Here is a 16,788-nt window from a genome sequence, read left to right as displayed (position 1 = left end):
TATATAATCGTATCCTATTGTTCATGTGCGTTAATTAAGGAAGTAGAAAAGTACTGTTGGCAATGTCCGAAATTGTTAACAATGAGATCCATTCTGCTTCCCCTAGATGTGATGATTGGCTAGTATCGATAATGAGTCCTGAGAGGAAAGAGCCAAAGATTTCAACTATTCCAAGGGTTCCATCAATGTTTCGTAAAATTCAATCAAACAAGGATTGTTACGATCCATCAGTGGTCTCCATTGGCCCCTATCACCATGGGGAGGAAAAATTAATGGAAATGGAGAAGCTCAAGGATACATACGCCCGCCAGTTCGCCGAAGATACCAAAATACCCATTCAAGAAATATACAACGCGGTGGAAGCAGTGGCAAAGAATGTAAAAGATTGCTATATAGAAGACTCAACAAAAAATCTCGACAACCAGCAATTTGCCAGGATGATGTTTCTTGATGGTTGCTTCGTTGTCCAATTCCTCTTCTGCCTCTATCAGCAGCCTGAAAATCTGGAGATGAGTAGACACGATGCTGCTTTGGTAACAAAGGACTTGTTCTTACTCGAGAACCAACTCCCTTTTGAAGTTCTCACCAAATTGATGAGTTTCAGAAAGCTGGATCGCAAAGCTTGGATGAAAATTCTTACAGATTTCTGCGATCAAGTTCGTGCATCTCCCGCTGGAACAGAGCTTAAGGAAAAGATAACAAAAATTTTTCGTGGATTGCAAAAATCATTAACGATACGGAATCCCCAAGGTATCGCAGCACGTGATCGGCCTGCAGATGCAGCCCATCTTCTTGAACTTTTACATAAGCAGTTTTGCTCTGGAACGATTGTATCAGAAAACGCTGAGAAGAGTTCGAGCAAGAACAATTCTCAAATGAACTGGTACCGTTATTATCCTGCTGAGGAGCTTAGGAACATTGGCATCCATTTCAAGCCAAGCAAGACTGATCTTTTCACCGATGTCCAGTTCAAACGGAGATGGCTGATCACTCGAAGTCTCTATATTCCTCCATTAAGAATAGATAGCTCTACCAAGTCCTTGCTTTTAAACTTGGTGGCCTATGAAGCATGCCTTAATAAATCTCGGGTCACTTCTTACGTATGCTTCATGGATTCATTGATTGATACCCCTAGAGACGTGCAGGTGCTGCGATCGAAGGGCATACTCCTCAACACTCTAGGAAGTGATGAACAAGCTGCAGAACTCTTCAACCAGATAGCCAGCCACTTGATACCCGATCCTTATGCTTACATTCAGGTTAAATCCAGCATTGAAAAGGAGCATAGGAAAGTCATAAGGAAATGGGTAGCCATGTGGCTGCGAGTTTATTTTAATAGTCCATGGACCTTTATTGCATTTGTTGCTGCAACTTTTACCATCATACTAACTGCCATTCAGACCTATATAGCACTATTCCCTCTCAAGGATCGGTGATAGCTCCAAGTGCAAACCCTGAGTTTCCATGTGCTAAAGGTATCAGTTTCCGGAATAATTTGTGTGTTCTTGTTAGATTTCCTGCAGTTAAGAGTGTGAATTACTTAATTTTCCATCAAACTTGAATTGAGCTATTGTCTCATTTGGTTATGAGATTATATTAGAATGTTTTTCACTTGATAAATTTGGCTTGTATTCCATTTATGATCTATCTTAATAAAATCAAGACTTTCTTTTCAACGCTCATTCTCATGATGTTGTTGCTTATGTTGAATTCAAGGTACAAGAAAAAATGAAATCAAAAGTTAAATTATAATTTTAAAAGAAATTGGGATCAAAGTTCAAAAGAAATTTAGAATTTAAGGATCAAAATATAAGAAATGGAAGTTTGAAAAGGTATACTTTGGAACTTTGTTTCAAACATTAGGTTGAAGCACTGACAAAATGTTCTGAACATCCAACTAACATAGAGACCATGTTGTAAAAGAAAAGGGTTTGCAGGAACATCAACTTCTTTGGCAGCGATGAAGAAGTGGCTCAACTCTTGAACACGATAGGCGGAATGCGTTTGTTAACGAGCAGCGCACCTCGTTAACAAGCATAGACACACCTGAACCCGGACTTGTACGGGGTGTCAAGAGATAAACGAATAGGCAATCCGAGGTCTGTCAGTAGTGAAACTATGTCCTGAGTGATTCAGGGCCTAGAGAACTCTTGCAAACACCCATCAACTTTCCTTGCTGTAGTTGGTGCAACGCTGGGATTTTTCTTGGGTTCCATTCAGACTTCCTATGCTGTGAAGTCTTGTAACCCTACAGAGAAGCCATAATTTTGGCATAGGTCCTTACTGGGGCCCAGCAAGCATTTGATTACATTTTCATCGTTGTATTAGCAAATGTTTGTAGTCAGTGGGTGTTTCATTCGTGGTACCTGTCTAGCTCTGTGAACCAATCGTGTATATCTGAAGACGATCGATTTCTCAAAGTGATGATGTTCTTTCCTGTTATTTATCAATAACAATTTTATGCAATTATATGTAACTGGGTTTATAATTTCAATCCATTAAACTTCCATAATCTCCAAATCATCATCTCTATTGCAACCAAATTTATTTTACATCCAAAATATGCCTAACAATAACGTGGTGAACTGAACAAAGAACAGTCATAATTTCTACTTCACAATCATCCTTTCCACAGTAAAGATGTAACAGGCAAGTTTTAGATAGCAACACTACCTCCCAGTAAAGAGATGGTTCAAGCTCAAGGAGGCATGGATTCCCTGCATCATAACTTATTAATAGAGATAATCGCTTGAGTTCATTTAACATATTATCCCCGCTTTTCATAGTTTAAAATTGCATTGATGCATCCCTTCCATGCATTAGCAGAATTGTCTTGAAGAAATGACCTGTGTTTCAGGCATTATTAACCGAAATTCAAGCGAGTTCTAAGTGAATGGATGGTTATCAAGTAAAGATCTGAATTATTTCTATACATGGGAGGGCATCAATCAACAATATGATTTAAACATGTGCTTTGGGACAAACAAGAGCACATCACTGAATCTGCTGCACTCCATACCGACAAGAAATGAGTGTATGTGAACCATGGATTGGATATGTAATTAAGATACAAGAAAATAACAGATGATTCATATAGCGCTCTATTCACAATTAAAGGCAGCAGCACAGAAACTTCAATATGTAGATGCAACAGAATTAGAAGACAGATGGAATCTGAGTAACCTATTTTCTGTCCTGTATTAAATTGTTGATCATGTTAACCAAAGGAAGGGTTCCCTTCGCCATAATCTCTAACCTAGAAGGATTAGAAGCATGGGAGAACAGTGAGAGCCCAAAGAGTACAAGCTCAGGTAGAAACAGTCGAGATGACAAGAATCCATGCCAATAACGAGGTTCCAGATTAAAAAATGCATCAAAAAATCTTCTTGTGGCAGGTAAATCAAGCTTAAGCAAAACATCCATACCAAAACAGAAGAACTCTCTCTGTCTCCTCCTCTCTATTGGCCATAAATCTTTCCAAACTTTAGCTGATAATTCACTTCCAGAAAAGCTTCTATCAGAACCAAGATACTGAACGATAGAGTTAGCAACAATTGGAGCAGCCGCTAGAGTTCTTGCTACCATATAACCAGTCGAAGGGTGCACCATACCAGCTGTACCACCAATTCCAACAACTCTTTGAGGGAGCACGGGGAGGGGGCCCCCCATTGGAATGACACAACGCTCGTCTTCCTCAATGCTTTTCACTTTTATACCTAAGTGCCTTAACCTGGCCACCATCCTTTCCTGGATATCTTTCATGGGTACTCCAGGCCTAGCTACGAGGGAAGTTTCTTCAAGAAATATCCTGTTCGACGAAAAGGGCATTGCATAGAGAAAAGTAGGGATCTTGCTATTACTCTCTTTTAGTTCTAGATTGTTGTTCAGATGTGAATCTCTCCAATCCATAAAAACCATCTTATCAACATCAAATGGGTGCTCTTCTACCTCTGCCAAAATTCCATAAGCCACTTGGTAACCTGGATCATATGGCTTATCATATTGAACAAGGCATCTAGAAAAGCCAGTTGCATCAAGAACCACAGAAGCTTGGATTGTGACACCATCATTGCAAATCAATAGAGATTTGGACTCCTCGTGAATAACCTTGATGACTTTAGTTTGGTGAAACTTTACACCATTAGATATGCATTTCTGTAACATTTTGGACTTGAGCTGCCTCCTATTAACCCTCCCATAAGGCCTATCAAGATCTTTCTTTGTCTTGTCATCAACATATACAACAGCACCAGACCAAGTTGTATCAAGGCAATCAAGCAGATCCATGGCTTCAAACTCATCCACCCAAACACCATAATTATTAGGCCAAATCAATTTGGGAGATGGATCAATAGAACAAACTGAGAGCCCTGCCTCCGAAACTTGCTGCGCAACTGCAAGCCCAGCAGGACCACCCCCCACAACTGCAAGGTCAACTACAAGACCCTTCGAGAGGTCATACATAGGAAGATCAAACTCAAGATTTTCCTTCTTGGTTTCTGGTACAAGCTCCAAAAGTGCATTACTACTAGCCTTAACACAACCATTTCTCCCCCTTTTTGAACGAAACTTCTTGTGACCAAACCTAAGTTGTTGGCTTTGAATCTTTATGGAGCTCAAATTACTTAATTTCTCTGAAAACCCATGAGATTGAGGCAAAAATTCAAGTTTGTTATGTGTTTTCAACAGAGTATCCATAGTTCCTCCTTTATGCTTATCAAATATCCCTCCAAAATCCCAACTAGATCTCAACAAATCTCTAAAAACCCAAGGTGGAATTCAAGAATCTCTCAGTTCTCAACTGAGATGCCAATCCCTGGCAAAACCAATACACTATCATAAAAATTAAACGTAACTGGGCTGTTACATGCACTCAAATTATCACCAACTTGTAACAAAAGCTAGAGCAATATATAAAGAAAAACAAATCATATATCCTTTAAATATCAGGGATTATCAAGATATCAACAAGAAAACGTGCAAAAATCATGACTTACCAAGAAAGGGCATCGTTAGGAGCCCAAAGGAGTGTGGCTAAAACTTTTGAAGTACATTTCTTTTCTGAAGTGAATAAATTTGGAGAAAATAGAACAAAATATGCCATGGATACTATGGCTTATCTAAAGGAAGCCACAGTTGCCATGGAATGGAATGGCCCGCCATTCAGACAATGACCACACAACGTGTCAGAACATGAAACGCTAAAATTGGAATCCTAAATAGGAAATATGCATCCTCTGTGGATGCAAAACTACGCTATGGCCATCAAACTATTATTAGCTTTTAATTAAGTCCTCAACCATTCATTGCTGATTTTAGGTATGTTGAGAGTGCAATTTTGAATTCTTTTTCAAATTAATTTTTTTATTCTTGAATTGTTGGTGTCAAAAATTCTAAAAAAATTTGAATTGTTTTGATGTGTATTTTTAAACAAAAATATTTTTAAAAAAAACTTCCAAACATACCCTTATGGTTGTCACTTGTTGTTTATATTGCAACCAATAACAACTTTTAACTCTGATTTTTTTTTCTTTTTTTTTTTTCAAAGAATAATTTTAACTCCAATCATTTGTTTTAAATTGGTTTTGATGGTATGCCATTCTATACACTCCAAGTCTGTACAATTTTATTGAAATGGTAGTAGTAAGTTTAATTAGTGATGTATTTTGAGTTTTGACTCGAATCTTGCTATAAATAACGAAAATAAACAATAGCATGGATATTAATTTTATTGTATACTTTGATTATCATTAAAAATCATTCTGATAACAAATATAAGCATGTAAGAAATAGTATAAAAAGTATAAAGATTTCATCATAATTTTGCGAAATTTGCTCTATTAGGTTATTTGGGTGGATTTGGTTTCCAAAGCTTTGAGAAATATTATCTTTATTTTTGTAATTCATTTTTTTTATTTGAAAAAAAAAGGAACTCTTTGAAAGATCTTTGCTCATGAATGTAGGCATTAATTTAAACCCCATAAGATTTTTGTATTTTCTCCTCTATAATTTTTTTTTTCATTCTTATTTTATATCTATCACGTTCACCAAGTGTTCTACAGCAATCCTTACTTCCAACTTCCCAACAGCATGTATTTATTATTTCCATAATTACTAAATGGTTTAATTGACACTTTTTATAGGTTTGGAGGGTCTAAATACAGTTTCAGGAAATTGCTGGCTTAGCCTTTCAGTAAATAACGAGCAGAAGTTAGAACTCAAAACCTAAAACCAGCAAGACAGTAGATCATCATTAGACATGGCACCCTCGTCAATCGACGATTTCTCAGTCCTTGTATAAGCGTCAGATTTAGGCATAGATGCAACACCCTTTCTAGCAAACAAAGAAAGAGGACAAAACCAAGAAATCCCAGAACCTGAAAACTGGCATGATCATTGGTCTCAGTATTTCGTTTCTGATAAGGATTTCTCTGATCTTGATCTCTTGCAGTTCTTTACCCTTCAAGACAGCAGATCATCATTAGACATGGCAACCTCGTCAAGCGACGATTAATTTCTCAGCACTTGTATAAGCGTCAGATTTAAGCATAGATGCAACACCCTTCTAGCAAACAAAGAAAGAGGACAAAACCAAGATATCCCAGAACCTGAAAACTGGCATGATTGCTCTCAGTATTTCTGGCATGATTGCTCTCAGTATTTTGTTCATGATGAGGATTTCTCTGATCTTGATCTCAACCGTGCAATGAAATGTTTCCTCAACATCTCGAGGTCCCCATTCGTAAACATATATACAGAACAACCTGAAAAGCGCAAACCCACGACGTTCTTACAATTTCAAAAGGTCAAATTAAAAAAAAAAAAATCAAAATGTAAAATACTGAAGGATAAAAAAAAAAAAGAAAACACTTTGGAGTTGGGTTATAATCCACACTGAGACAACGTATTATAATTTCTTAAGGAGAATTAAGGGTTTTTTTTTTAATTTGTGTTAAGGCCAATTTTTTTTCTTTTGAGTTTAATGTATAGTTGTAGATTCGATTGAAAAAAAGTTTGGATTAAATCATAAATCTATTATTTTTCTTTAAAATAAAGTCATATTAATTTATTTATTTTAAAAAAATTGTTTTAACTTGGCCAAGTTTAAATTGGATTTAACTGAATTCATGAAATCATAATAAATAATTAAAATAAAGCTAAAAAACACAAATTCTATTAAAATGAAAATGAAAAATATGATTCATTTATAAATAATATATAACTTCATGATCATTTATTGTGGGAGTATATTCATGTCAATTTTTTTTTTAAAAAAAAATTGGGTCATTAAACATAAATTTGATTGTGATTTGAGTTGACAATATTCAAGATCATAAATCTTATCAAGACAACTGTTAAAAAGATTTCACACATTGGAGTTAATTTTGAAAATTTATTAAATTCGGATTAAAAATGAAAATCCCTTCTAAGAATACCTCTGTCCAAATAATAATAATAATAATAATAATAAAACATATTTCTCAGATCCCACACTTCTAAAAAATGAAACTTCCTCCAAAGAGAGTGATCAAAAACCAAAAACCCAACAAAACCCCTCCCTCCTTCCCCCACTCTCACTCTCTCCCTCTCCCTAACCCAAAATGTCAAGAGCCCTCTCTCTTAGACGCTCCCTTCTCCACCTCCACCACCACCGCCCAAAACCCCTCTCCCCCACAACCCCACCACCCCCAAAACCCATACAAAACCCCTTTTCCCCACTAAACCCAGCTCGCAAATTCTGCACATCCCCTACTCCAACTCCATCAACAAACTCTGAAGTCCGCAAATACATAGGCTACACAGCCCTTGTTATTTTCTGTGGTGCTGCCACTTACTACTCCTTCCCGTTTCCTGACAACGCAAAACACAAAAAGGCTCAGCTTTTCAGGTATGCTCCATTACCTGAAGACCTTCACACAGTTTCTAACTGGAGTGGAACCCATGAGGTCCAAACCAGGAACTTTTACCAACCAGAAAATATTGAACAGTTAGAGAAGTTGGTGAAAGAGAATAATGAAAAGAAGGCTCGGATCCGACCTGTTGGGTCCGGGTTGTCTCCAAATGGGATCGGGTTGGCTCGGTCTGGGATGGTGAATTTGGCTCTTATGGATAAGGTTTTGGAGGTGGATAAGGAGAAAAGGAGAGTTAGAGTTGAAGCTGGTATAAGGGTTCAAGAATTGGTTGATGGGATTAAAGAATATGGTCTTACTTTGCAGAATTTTGCTTCCATTAGAGAACAGCAGATTGGTGGCATTGTTCAGGTTTTTTTCTTTTTTGTTCATTTAAAATAAAAGTAATAAATAATTGTTACACTTGGTTCCACTGAATCGATTGGTTTGGTCTATGCGACCATTTTCTACAGATGGCATGGATTCCCGTGAGGTTAGGATATTATAGGTGTTACTGAATTTTTCTGATAAGCTGATGGATTTCTGTCAAATTTTAGTTAAAATTTGGAAACTTTGAAGGGTTTCTTTTAAAATTTGAAAACTTTTGAGTAGTATGTGTGTTCTTGATGTGCCGAATGGGAGTCTTGGTGATGTCCAATGAATGAAAGTACACTAATTAGATTGTAGAAAAGTTAGTGTAAGATTGAATTGGTGCACATGGTAAAATCTTATTGACTTCACTGATTTGTGGGTTTGGCTTGCTTGTTTAATAGGTTGGTGCACATGGTACTGGGGCCAGGTTGCCACCGATTGATGAGCAGGTGATTAGCATGAAATTGGTTACCCCTGCCAAAGGAACAATAGAGATTTCAAAAGAGAAAGATCCGGAACTATTTTATCTTGCTCGTGTTGGTCTTGGAGGACTTGGAGTGGTTTCTGAAGTTACTTTACAATGTGTGGAGAGACAAGAGCTCGTGGAACACACGTTTATTTCAAACATGAAAGATATCAAGAAAAACCACAAGTAATTTCTTTAGCTTTTTTATCAGATATTACAACTAGTTATCTTATGCACGCAAACTGGATGGTTGAGAATTTGAAAAAAAATGATAGATTGCTGAGATTTGTAATCAGCTTTTATGTTCCCAATGATATTTATGTTGTGAATGATTTGTAACTTATGGGATTCAAGTTCAAATCTCCACGCCATTTAGGAGGGACTATAACTGGGCAGCGGCCTTCTTTAATGATTTTGGAGTCTCAGGTTTTAGCATGATCATGTTAGTTGGTAAAGCTTTTTTGAGAACTAGGGAACTTTCAAATCTTACAAACATTCTTCTACAGATCATCTGGTGTTAGATTGTGCAATACAATGATTAGTCATTTAGTTTTAAAGCTGCATGACCCATATCACAGGGGTTAGACTGTGATGCAATATGCTTGTATGTTGCTTGTTTGGAATGCAGATGTCTCTCTCTTGTGTTGAATCATGAAATGAAATTAGCAGTAATTGAGATTTTATTTGTTTCTTATTAGCTAAAGGTTGTCTAAATTTCTTTTTTTAGGAAATTGCTATCTGAGAATAAGCATGTCAAATACCTGCATATTCCATATACAGACGCTGTTGTGGTTGTGACGTGCAACCCTGTCTCAAAATGGAAAGGTCTACCCAAATACAAACCCAAGTATACTACAGATGAAGCCCTACTACATGTCCGTGACCTCTACAAGGAGTCCCTTGAAAAGTACAGGTATACTGCCCTTTCTGAATCTGCTGTAACCATTATATATCCATCATGTTTTCCTAGTTTGTTTATAATCTCTTATTTGCTTAGGTAATTTTATGGTGTGAAATATGTAGGCTTTAAAATCATGCTTTTTCCTGTCATCATTTTTTCAATCCATCCACTAATTAAGAATTTATGTTGCGTTGTCCATATATATATGTCAGTTAATTGTACACTGTCACTTGCAGAATTGCTGCTGCTAAATCATCAGATGATAATGAACCAGACATAAATGAGCTTTCATTCACAGAGCTAAGAGATAAACTGCTTGCTCTTGATCCTCTCAACAAAGACCATGTTGTAAAGATCAATCGTGCTGAGGCTGAGTTCTGGAGGAAGTCAGAGGGATATAGGGTGGGATGGAGTGATGAAATTTTGGGCTTTGATTGCGGTGGTCAACAGTGGGTCTCAGAAAATTGTTTCCCTGCTGGTACCCTTGCCAAGCCAAGCTTGAAAGACCTTGAATTCATAGAGAAGCTGAAGCAGCTCATAGAGAAAGAAGAGATACCTGCACCTGCTCCCATAGAGCAGCGATGGACAGCTCGCAGCCAGAGCCCCATGAGCCCAGCCTCAAGCTCAGCAGAGGATGATATATTCTCATGGGTAATCTCAGTGAATCTTTCACTTTATTGAATTCCTTGGATACAGTATGTATTGGGAAAACTTTGTTGTGTCCATCTCATCTTCAATCAGGAAGTCCAGGTGTGCCTCTCATGCTCCAGACTTGTAAGTTTAAGTAATTCTAGGGATATGGAGATTTCATTTAGATCTGATTTGAGATACTTATCGCTCTTAGGTATATATATTCTATAAGACAACATTTCTGTTGTCCCATGAGTACTTGAAATTTTTCTCAGTTTAAAGAATTGTCAACTTTTGTTTTTGAGATAAAGGGCGGGATGCATGAATCTTTTCTCAGTTTCCATGTTGTGTTTTCTTTGTTTGCTGTATTGTACAGCCTTAATTGGTGGTTTGCTACTGTAGTTGTGCTCAAACACTTTTTGCTTGTTTCTCAGGTTGGTATTATCATGTATCTTCCTACAATGGATGCCCGCCAAAGAAAGGAAATCACAGAAGAGTTCTTCCATTACAGGCATCTGACTCAGGTGGAGTTGTGGGATAAGTATTCTGCTTATGAACATTGGGCTAAAATCGAGGTATTGATAAATATCTTGCATCTCATCTTCTGTTCAAGTTTTAGATTATCCAGCACAGAACTTGTGCTTTGTTCGACTGTTGGCATCAAAAGGAAATGAAAACTTTCTTCACCTATTGATTTTCTTCTCTACCATCACTCTGATTCCATAAAAAACTGATTTTTAAAATGGGCAAAATGATGTTCCATTGAAATTTGGTGCTTCTTTATTTAACAACTCCCAAAAATATGTGCAGGTTCCAAAGGACAAGGATGAGCTTGCAGCTCTTAAAGAAAGGTTGAGAAGGCGTTTTCCTGTGGATGCATATAACAAGGCAAGGAAAGAATTGGACCCCAACAAGATCCTTTCTAACAATATGCTGGAAAAGCTGTTCCCATTATCGGAAACAAATTGAAAGGCTTCGTTTGTTGGCTGGTTAGTCATTTTATTCTTTCATATCATTATTCTGGATGCATCATCCTTAATTGGTTGGTTAGTCATTTTATTCCTTCGTATCATTATTCTGGATACATCGTTTGTGTTGTCCTTTTGTCAATCTGCTTGGAGCTTCAGCATAAATGCCTGGCTGTACATCAACTTCAGAAAACCAGAAATATAGAATACCGCGTTGTATTATTATGTTCACCATGACCTCTGATTGAAGATGCATTTTCTCTTTCATGAATTGGAATAAAGATCCTGTGTCGATCTTAGCAAGAGCTGTTAATTTGAACTTTGAACTGTTGTTTTCTATTGCATGATTGAGGGTATCTCGTTTTTACTTCATGTTCATGTTCATGATGCTTGATTATTTATTGAAGTTGAGTTTTTCCAAACCTCTGATGATTACAAATGAAAACAACCATTTGGGTTTATTTACCGTCCCTGGTGGCCATTTAGATGGTCTCCTGCTTCCTTAAAACCATGTGGGTCCAAACTCTTACTGAATTCCAGTGTCTTGTTTTTCAAGGAATAGGCTGTTCAACCACAATATTTGAACATTACCATACAACCCCATACTGAAAAAAAGCCAATTATGCTTATGTTTGGGACGAAAGTACCCTGTAACATGCTGAGAAATAGAATTATAAAAGTAAATTCTAGGACTGTTCTCAGAAACTGGTTTTAAGTATTAATCTCGTAGCTTTCGCTTGTCTCTACAGATTATATTCTGAGACCGATCCCTAAGAAAAAAAAAGAAAAGAAAAAAGACTGGCATGTGGAGGCTTTGGACTTCATGACTAGTCAGTTCTCACTCTTCTTTTCTTGGGTGCTCTTCTCACTCTTGATGCTCAAAAAAGAAGTGAAAAAGGCACTGTTTTCGAAACATAGGGTAGCTGGAAATGGTGAAAAAGGCACATAGAAATAAATGGAAATTGGTAGAGAAGGGGATCAAAAGGAGAATATTACTGTATGAGGAAACAAAAAAAATAAAAATCTTAGAGGCTGTTTGCAGACATGTTAATAAAACCAGTCACTTTTATTACAATATATGATCACAGAAAAGCAGGAAAATCAAAGGCCGCACATCCGGTACACAAGTTTTGCTATTTGGATCACAGTTTAGCAGCAAGTTCCACAAGGCCAGCAGCAAGTTCCATAACGCCAGCAGCAACAGAGGCTGCACAAATAAAAATAAAAAAAATGGATTAGCATTGGTAGAAAATTAGACTTGTTACCTGTGCTTCGTCGAGGGTAGAGCAAAATTTTTTATGTAAAAAAATAGTAGGGTAAAAAAATATTTTAAGCTATGAGTTATTGGTTAAGTGGTAATCTAAAAAATATATATATATTAGCAAACAAGCAAATTCAAGTGAATATCTTAAACTTAGTCTAATTTCTAAAACTTATAATTTGTTAAATTCTAGACCTTGTTTTAATCAAGAAGTTTAACTCAATCAATTTAATTTTGAACGATGAAATCTTTAAAAAATATTAATTAAAAAACTTGTAAAAGCACAAAAAAATAACAAAATAAAATGAGGATAAAATTTAATAGAACAAAAAAATTGAGGATGAAATTAAAGAAAAAGAAGCAATTTTAAGAATGATTCAAAATAAAATAAATAGTAATTAAAAGAATAAGAACAAAATTTAAAAGATTAAAAAATCATAGAGGGTGAAATTAAAAAATATTTTTAATTTGATAAATTATTTATATATTAAAAAATAGCAGGGGGTGAAATTAAAAAAAAAACTATAAAGGGCTAATCCAATAGAATCAAACTACTAAAGAACCAAAAAAAAAGATAAAAAATAACAAAACATTAGCTTAAAAAAAAAAAACCCAAACATACTCAAGTAAACCTCCGGATCCTGGTTTAATATCTAAAACTTACAACTTGTGAAATTCTAAATTGATGCTTAATCAAGAAACTTAACTCTTAATAAATTTAATTTTGAATGATAAAATCATGAAAAAAAAAATATTAATAAAAAAGCAACAAAAACAATGGAGATAAAATTTGATAGAAAAAAAAAACCCAAGGAGGATAAAATTTGTAAAAAAAAAAATTAAAAAAATGATCCCAAACAAAATAAAATTAAGCAATTAAAAAAATGAAGACTAAATTTAAAAGATAAAAGAATTATAGGAAGATGAAATTGAAAAACATTTGTAATTTAATAGATTATTTATAGATTAAAAAATAGTAAATGGTGAAATTGAAAAATATTTGTAATTTAATAAATTATTTATATATTTAAAAATGATTGGGGGTGAAATTTTTTTTGTAACGACCATATGTGAAGGAAAAACAATTGAAAGGGCTCATCTAAAATTTTGCATAGGTTGTGCAAATTTCGAGGTGGAGAAAGAGAAGAAGGGGAAAAAAAAAGAAATGTTCTTCAACCCCAAACTAGAGATGTATCTAATACACGTGTCACCAGTATGTAGAGAGTATTGAGACCTTACAAACACCGCCCTAAAAAGTTGTATTTGGCTACTGGATGGCCCCTCATGTGCCAACATGTTTTTTTAAATAATATTTAATATATGTCAATTACAATAATACTCTGAAGCAACCTTAAAATTTATAATAAAATCAATTTAAAATAACTAAAATATCCTTTTGAGAGATGTTTGAAAGAGCATGAAAATAATTTAACTATTCCCAAAAAAAAAGAAAGGATAAAAACATCCTTGAGGCAAAAGCATAAGAGTTTTTCATTCATAGGTCAAAGTAGTAATTTTAGTAGGTATAGAAAAGAAAAATGACAAATATAATCTCATATAATATCTCAAAAATAATTATATCATGATGAAAAGATAATGTTACACCCAAAGCTAATTTCATTGTCTTTTCTTTTTTAATGGTAAATTAGTAATTATACTATTAAAATAAATAGTAATATATGTCTTTATATATATAGAAAATAAAGAACTTAATAAATAGACTTCAAGTTAGGAAGATTGTCTTTGTCTTGTTAGAGGTTTTTTCTACGGTCAAGTGATATATAATTTAAGAAGTACATTATTTTTTAATCCTTGAGGTTTGGACTCAGTTGTAACTTAATCCTTTATATTTGAAAGTCAATAACTTGGTCCCTTGACTTTCGCTGATGCTGACTTTCTGAAAACACTTTGAAGACTTGGTCCCAAGTTAGGAAGACTGTCTTTGTCTTCTTAGATGGTGATTTTACTATTCATCACCTTGTAAAAAACTTGGAAGGATAAACTAATCAACCCAGAAAACTAAGTTATAAGTAAGACCTTATAAAGCACTAAGTTATAAATTTTTAAAATATTTAAAAATCAATGATAAAAAATGACCGCGTCAACTCGGGTTAACCTACCAAACTCACAAGCTGGATCTTAGAACAAGATAATTCTATAGAAAATATATCAAAATAAATTATAAAGCATAACTCTTGATAAATCCAATATTAAAGAATAAAAATGAAAATTAAATAGAAAAAAAAAACAAAGCATTGTTATAATGAATGAATTTACCTTTTAGTTTTTATTAATATACTAGTTAGTTGTCTTATGCTTAGATCTCTTGTTAACGCAAAAATATAAATAAATTAATATGCAAGTGTTTATAATGCATTTTATGACATTAAAAAAAAAATGAATTGGAAATCGAAAAACCTATTCATACATAGTTAAATAAATAAAATATCAGATGCATCAATAAATACAAAAAAGAGTTGTTAACGCTAATTAAAACTCAAATTGTAAAGATAAGAGATATATATAAATCAAGATATATGATCTCATAACACAAGTTATGCATCCTGTTATAGTTTAAAAAAAATTATTTTATTAACTAATTTTTTATTTAATTAAATGATAATAAAAATATATATGTGGAAGAGAGCATTTGATTAAAACTGACTAGAAAAAAAAATTACAATATAGGGTTGACCCAAACAAAACTTTGAAAAATTAAAAGTTTCTGACCCAAACAAAGTTTCTGACCCAAACAAAACTTTCAAAAATTAAAAGGATTATTATAAAAGAATGAGAAAAGGAGGAGACAAAAAATAATTTTCTTCATGGAAACTCTAGTTCAACCATGTTGTTTTATCGCGTTTGACATTTTGATTCTCTTTCTTATATAAAAAAATTGTACCATGGAACAACAAATGGTAGACAATTGGCCATTAATTTTGTTCTATAAAGCTTAAATTGAATATATATATATATATATATATATATATAAACACAATATATATATAAACACAATCACCATTCACAATGTTTTGTATCTTGGTTTACAAAGTGTGGGGCTATAGTGAAAACCCACATTTTTTAGTATTTGTTAATAGTTAAAAAATACATTATTCTTTAATCCACAAGTTATGAACACGGTTGTAACTTAGTCCTTTATATTTCAAAGATATTTGAAAATCTATAACTTAGTCAGTCCTTTGACTTTCGTTGACGCTATCTTTCTGAAAAGTAAGTTGTTTTTTCTATAAAAACTTCTGGTGCAGATTTTTATCTAAGAATTTAAATCGTCAAACGGTGCATTTGGGATTAAGAACAAACCAAAAGATGTTTTAACAAGATAGAGCTCAACACGAGTCAAGAAACTGAGTTGCAAGTTTTTAAAACACGAAGAACTACGCTGAAAATTTAGGGAGTAAAGAATAATTGACTCTCGTTTAAGGCATTGTCAGAATCGATTAAGCATCTATATTTTTTGCAATGTTGCTTATACAAAAGCAAATTGATGAATACTTGACTTCCCAAATCAGCTTGCTTTACTTACAGTCTCTTGATGAAGCTTTGTTTCTGCTTTTTTTTGCGAGGGCAGCATTTCCTCCCGGTGGTGGGAGTTTCAGCTGGGTATCCTTTGAACAAGAGAGAGAATTTAGTTTTCAAGAGTTTCTAGTGAAAAGAAATCTAGAAATAGAGATGGCAAAACCTGATGGAGATCTTCTATCTTGACTCTCCGTGAGAGGCATTTTGGAACAAAAACAAAGGAAGCTCGAGTCTGTTTCTGTCTCCTTGAGCAACTGATGTCTCGAGCACGCAAAGATCCTCTATGGAGATTTATCAGCTGGTTATATTTATAGGCCCATGCATTGCCTTATGCAATAAAACAGGGTATTCAAGTAAGCTCCCACTTTCTACTCTCCTGAAAAGTATGCTGGAATGAAAAGACGAAGCATCTAAATTGATGACGAACACCGTTTTTCCAGCTCATGAGAATACGAACAACAAAAAGCCATGGATAATGGGCTCTTTACTTGGCTCCTAATCCTAAGAGAATGAGGACCAGGACCTCTATTCTGTGATTCTTTCTTCAAAGAAAATATTCGTCCTTTCTATTCTTCATACTCAACACCAGAAGAAGACGGTGTTGACAATCTTGCGAAGGAGCAAGTGCTTGTTTACACCAGGAGTAGATCATTTCTACTTAGGTCAGTGCAGAAACCCTTATCAAAAGCTGTAAATCACTATTGTCCTTGCTTCTTTCACCGTGCTAATTCATCGTAGCTCATCTCTTTTGACATTCAAAAGGT

At 34.6% G+C, this 16,788-nt stretch overlaps 3 protein-coding genes and 1 long non-coding RNA gene across 5 annotated transcripts; 2 read left to right on the top strand and 2 right to left on the bottom strand.

Moving 5' to 3' along the window:
- Positions 1 to 62: 62 nt before the first annotated feature.
- On the top strand, positions 63 to 1,436 carry LOC133676966 (UPF0481 protein At3g47200-like). The gene has a single exon (XM_062098792.1). The coding sequence runs from the start codon at positions 63 to 65 to the stop codon at positions 1,434 to 1,436; it is 1,374 nt and encodes a 457-aa protein (XP_061954776.1).
- A 1,601-nt stretch (positions 1,437 to 3,037) lies between these two features.
- On the bottom strand, positions 3,038 to 5,156 carry LOC133677480 (lycopene beta cyclase, chloroplastic/chromoplastic-like). Of its 2 annotated transcripts, none has more exons than XM_062099569.1 (2): positions 4,998 to 5,156; positions 3,038 to 4,816 (listed from the first exon to the last, which is right to left on the bottom strand). In XM_062099569.1, exon 2 carries the CDS (start codon positions 4,696 to 4,698, stop codon positions 3,184 to 3,186), a length of 1,515 nt encoding a protein of 504 aa, XP_061955553.1. In that variant the 5' UTR covers positions 4,699 to 4,816; positions 4,998 to 5,156; the 3' UTR covers positions 3,038 to 3,183. The 2 variants fall into 2 exon arrangements, with proteins under 2 accessions (XP_061955553.1, XP_061955554.1); XM_062099570.1 differs by having other exon boundaries at positions 3,038 to 4,833; positions 4,998 to 5,150.
- A 2,372-nt stretch (positions 5,157 to 7,528) lies between these two features.
- LOC133677469 (L-galactono-1,4-lactone dehydrogenase, mitochondrial) lies at positions 7,529 to 11,598 on the top strand. The gene is made up of 6 exons (XM_062099550.1): positions 7,529 to 8,261; positions 8,663 to 8,913; positions 9,455 to 9,640; positions 9,865 to 10,279; positions 10,693 to 10,833; positions 11,069 to 11,598. Exons 1-6 carry the CDS (start codon positions 7,602 to 7,604, stop codon positions 11,225 to 11,227), a joined length of 1,812 nt encoding a protein of 603 aa, XP_061955534.1. The 5' UTR covers positions 7,529 to 7,601; the 3' UTR covers positions 11,228 to 11,598.
- Positions 11,599 to 12,273: 675 nt separating this feature from the next.
- LOC133677470 (uncharacterized) lies at positions 12,274 to 16,376 on the bottom strand. Its single transcript, XR_009835789.1, has 3 exons — positions 16,188 to 16,376; positions 16,032 to 16,113; positions 12,274 to 12,433 (listed from the first exon to the last, which is right to left on the bottom strand). It is a non-coding gene; the product is annotated as an uncharacterized LOC133677470 (long non-coding RNA).
- Positions 16,377 to 16,788: the final 412 nt, after the last annotated feature.

The sequence above is a fragment of the Populus nigra genome, chromosome 17 (genome assembly GCF_951802175.1).
Source record: "Populus nigra chromosome 17, ddPopNigr1.1, whole genome shotgun sequence".
NCBI lineage: Eukaryota > Viridiplantae > Streptophyta > Magnoliopsida > Malpighiales > Salicaceae > Populus > Populus nigra.
Note: the sequence above shows the minus strand (reverse complement) of the source record. Positions and strands in the feature narration are given on the sequence as shown.

Bases quoted from the DNA above. Each gene is read 5' to 3' on its own strand.
- LOC133676966 (XM_062098792.1), top strand. From the start codon at position 63: ATGTCCGAAATTGTTAACAATGAGATCCATTCTGCTTCCCCTAGATGT.
- LOC133677480 (XM_062099569.1), bottom strand. From the start codon at position 4,698: ATGGATACTCTGTTGAAAACACATAACAAACTTGAATTTTTGCCTCAA.
- LOC133677469 (XM_062099550.1), top strand. From the start codon at position 7,602: ATGTCAAGAGCCCTCTCTCTTAGACGCTCCCTTCTCCACCTCCACCAC. The intron at 8,262-8,662 runs GTTTTTTTCTTT...CTTGTTTAATAG, and splicing joins AGATTGGTGGCATTGTTCAG to GTTGGTGCACATGGTACTGG. The intron at 10,280-10,692 runs GTAATCTCAGTG...CTTGTTTCTCAG, and splicing joins AGGATGATATATTCTCATGG to GTTGGTATTATCATGTATCT.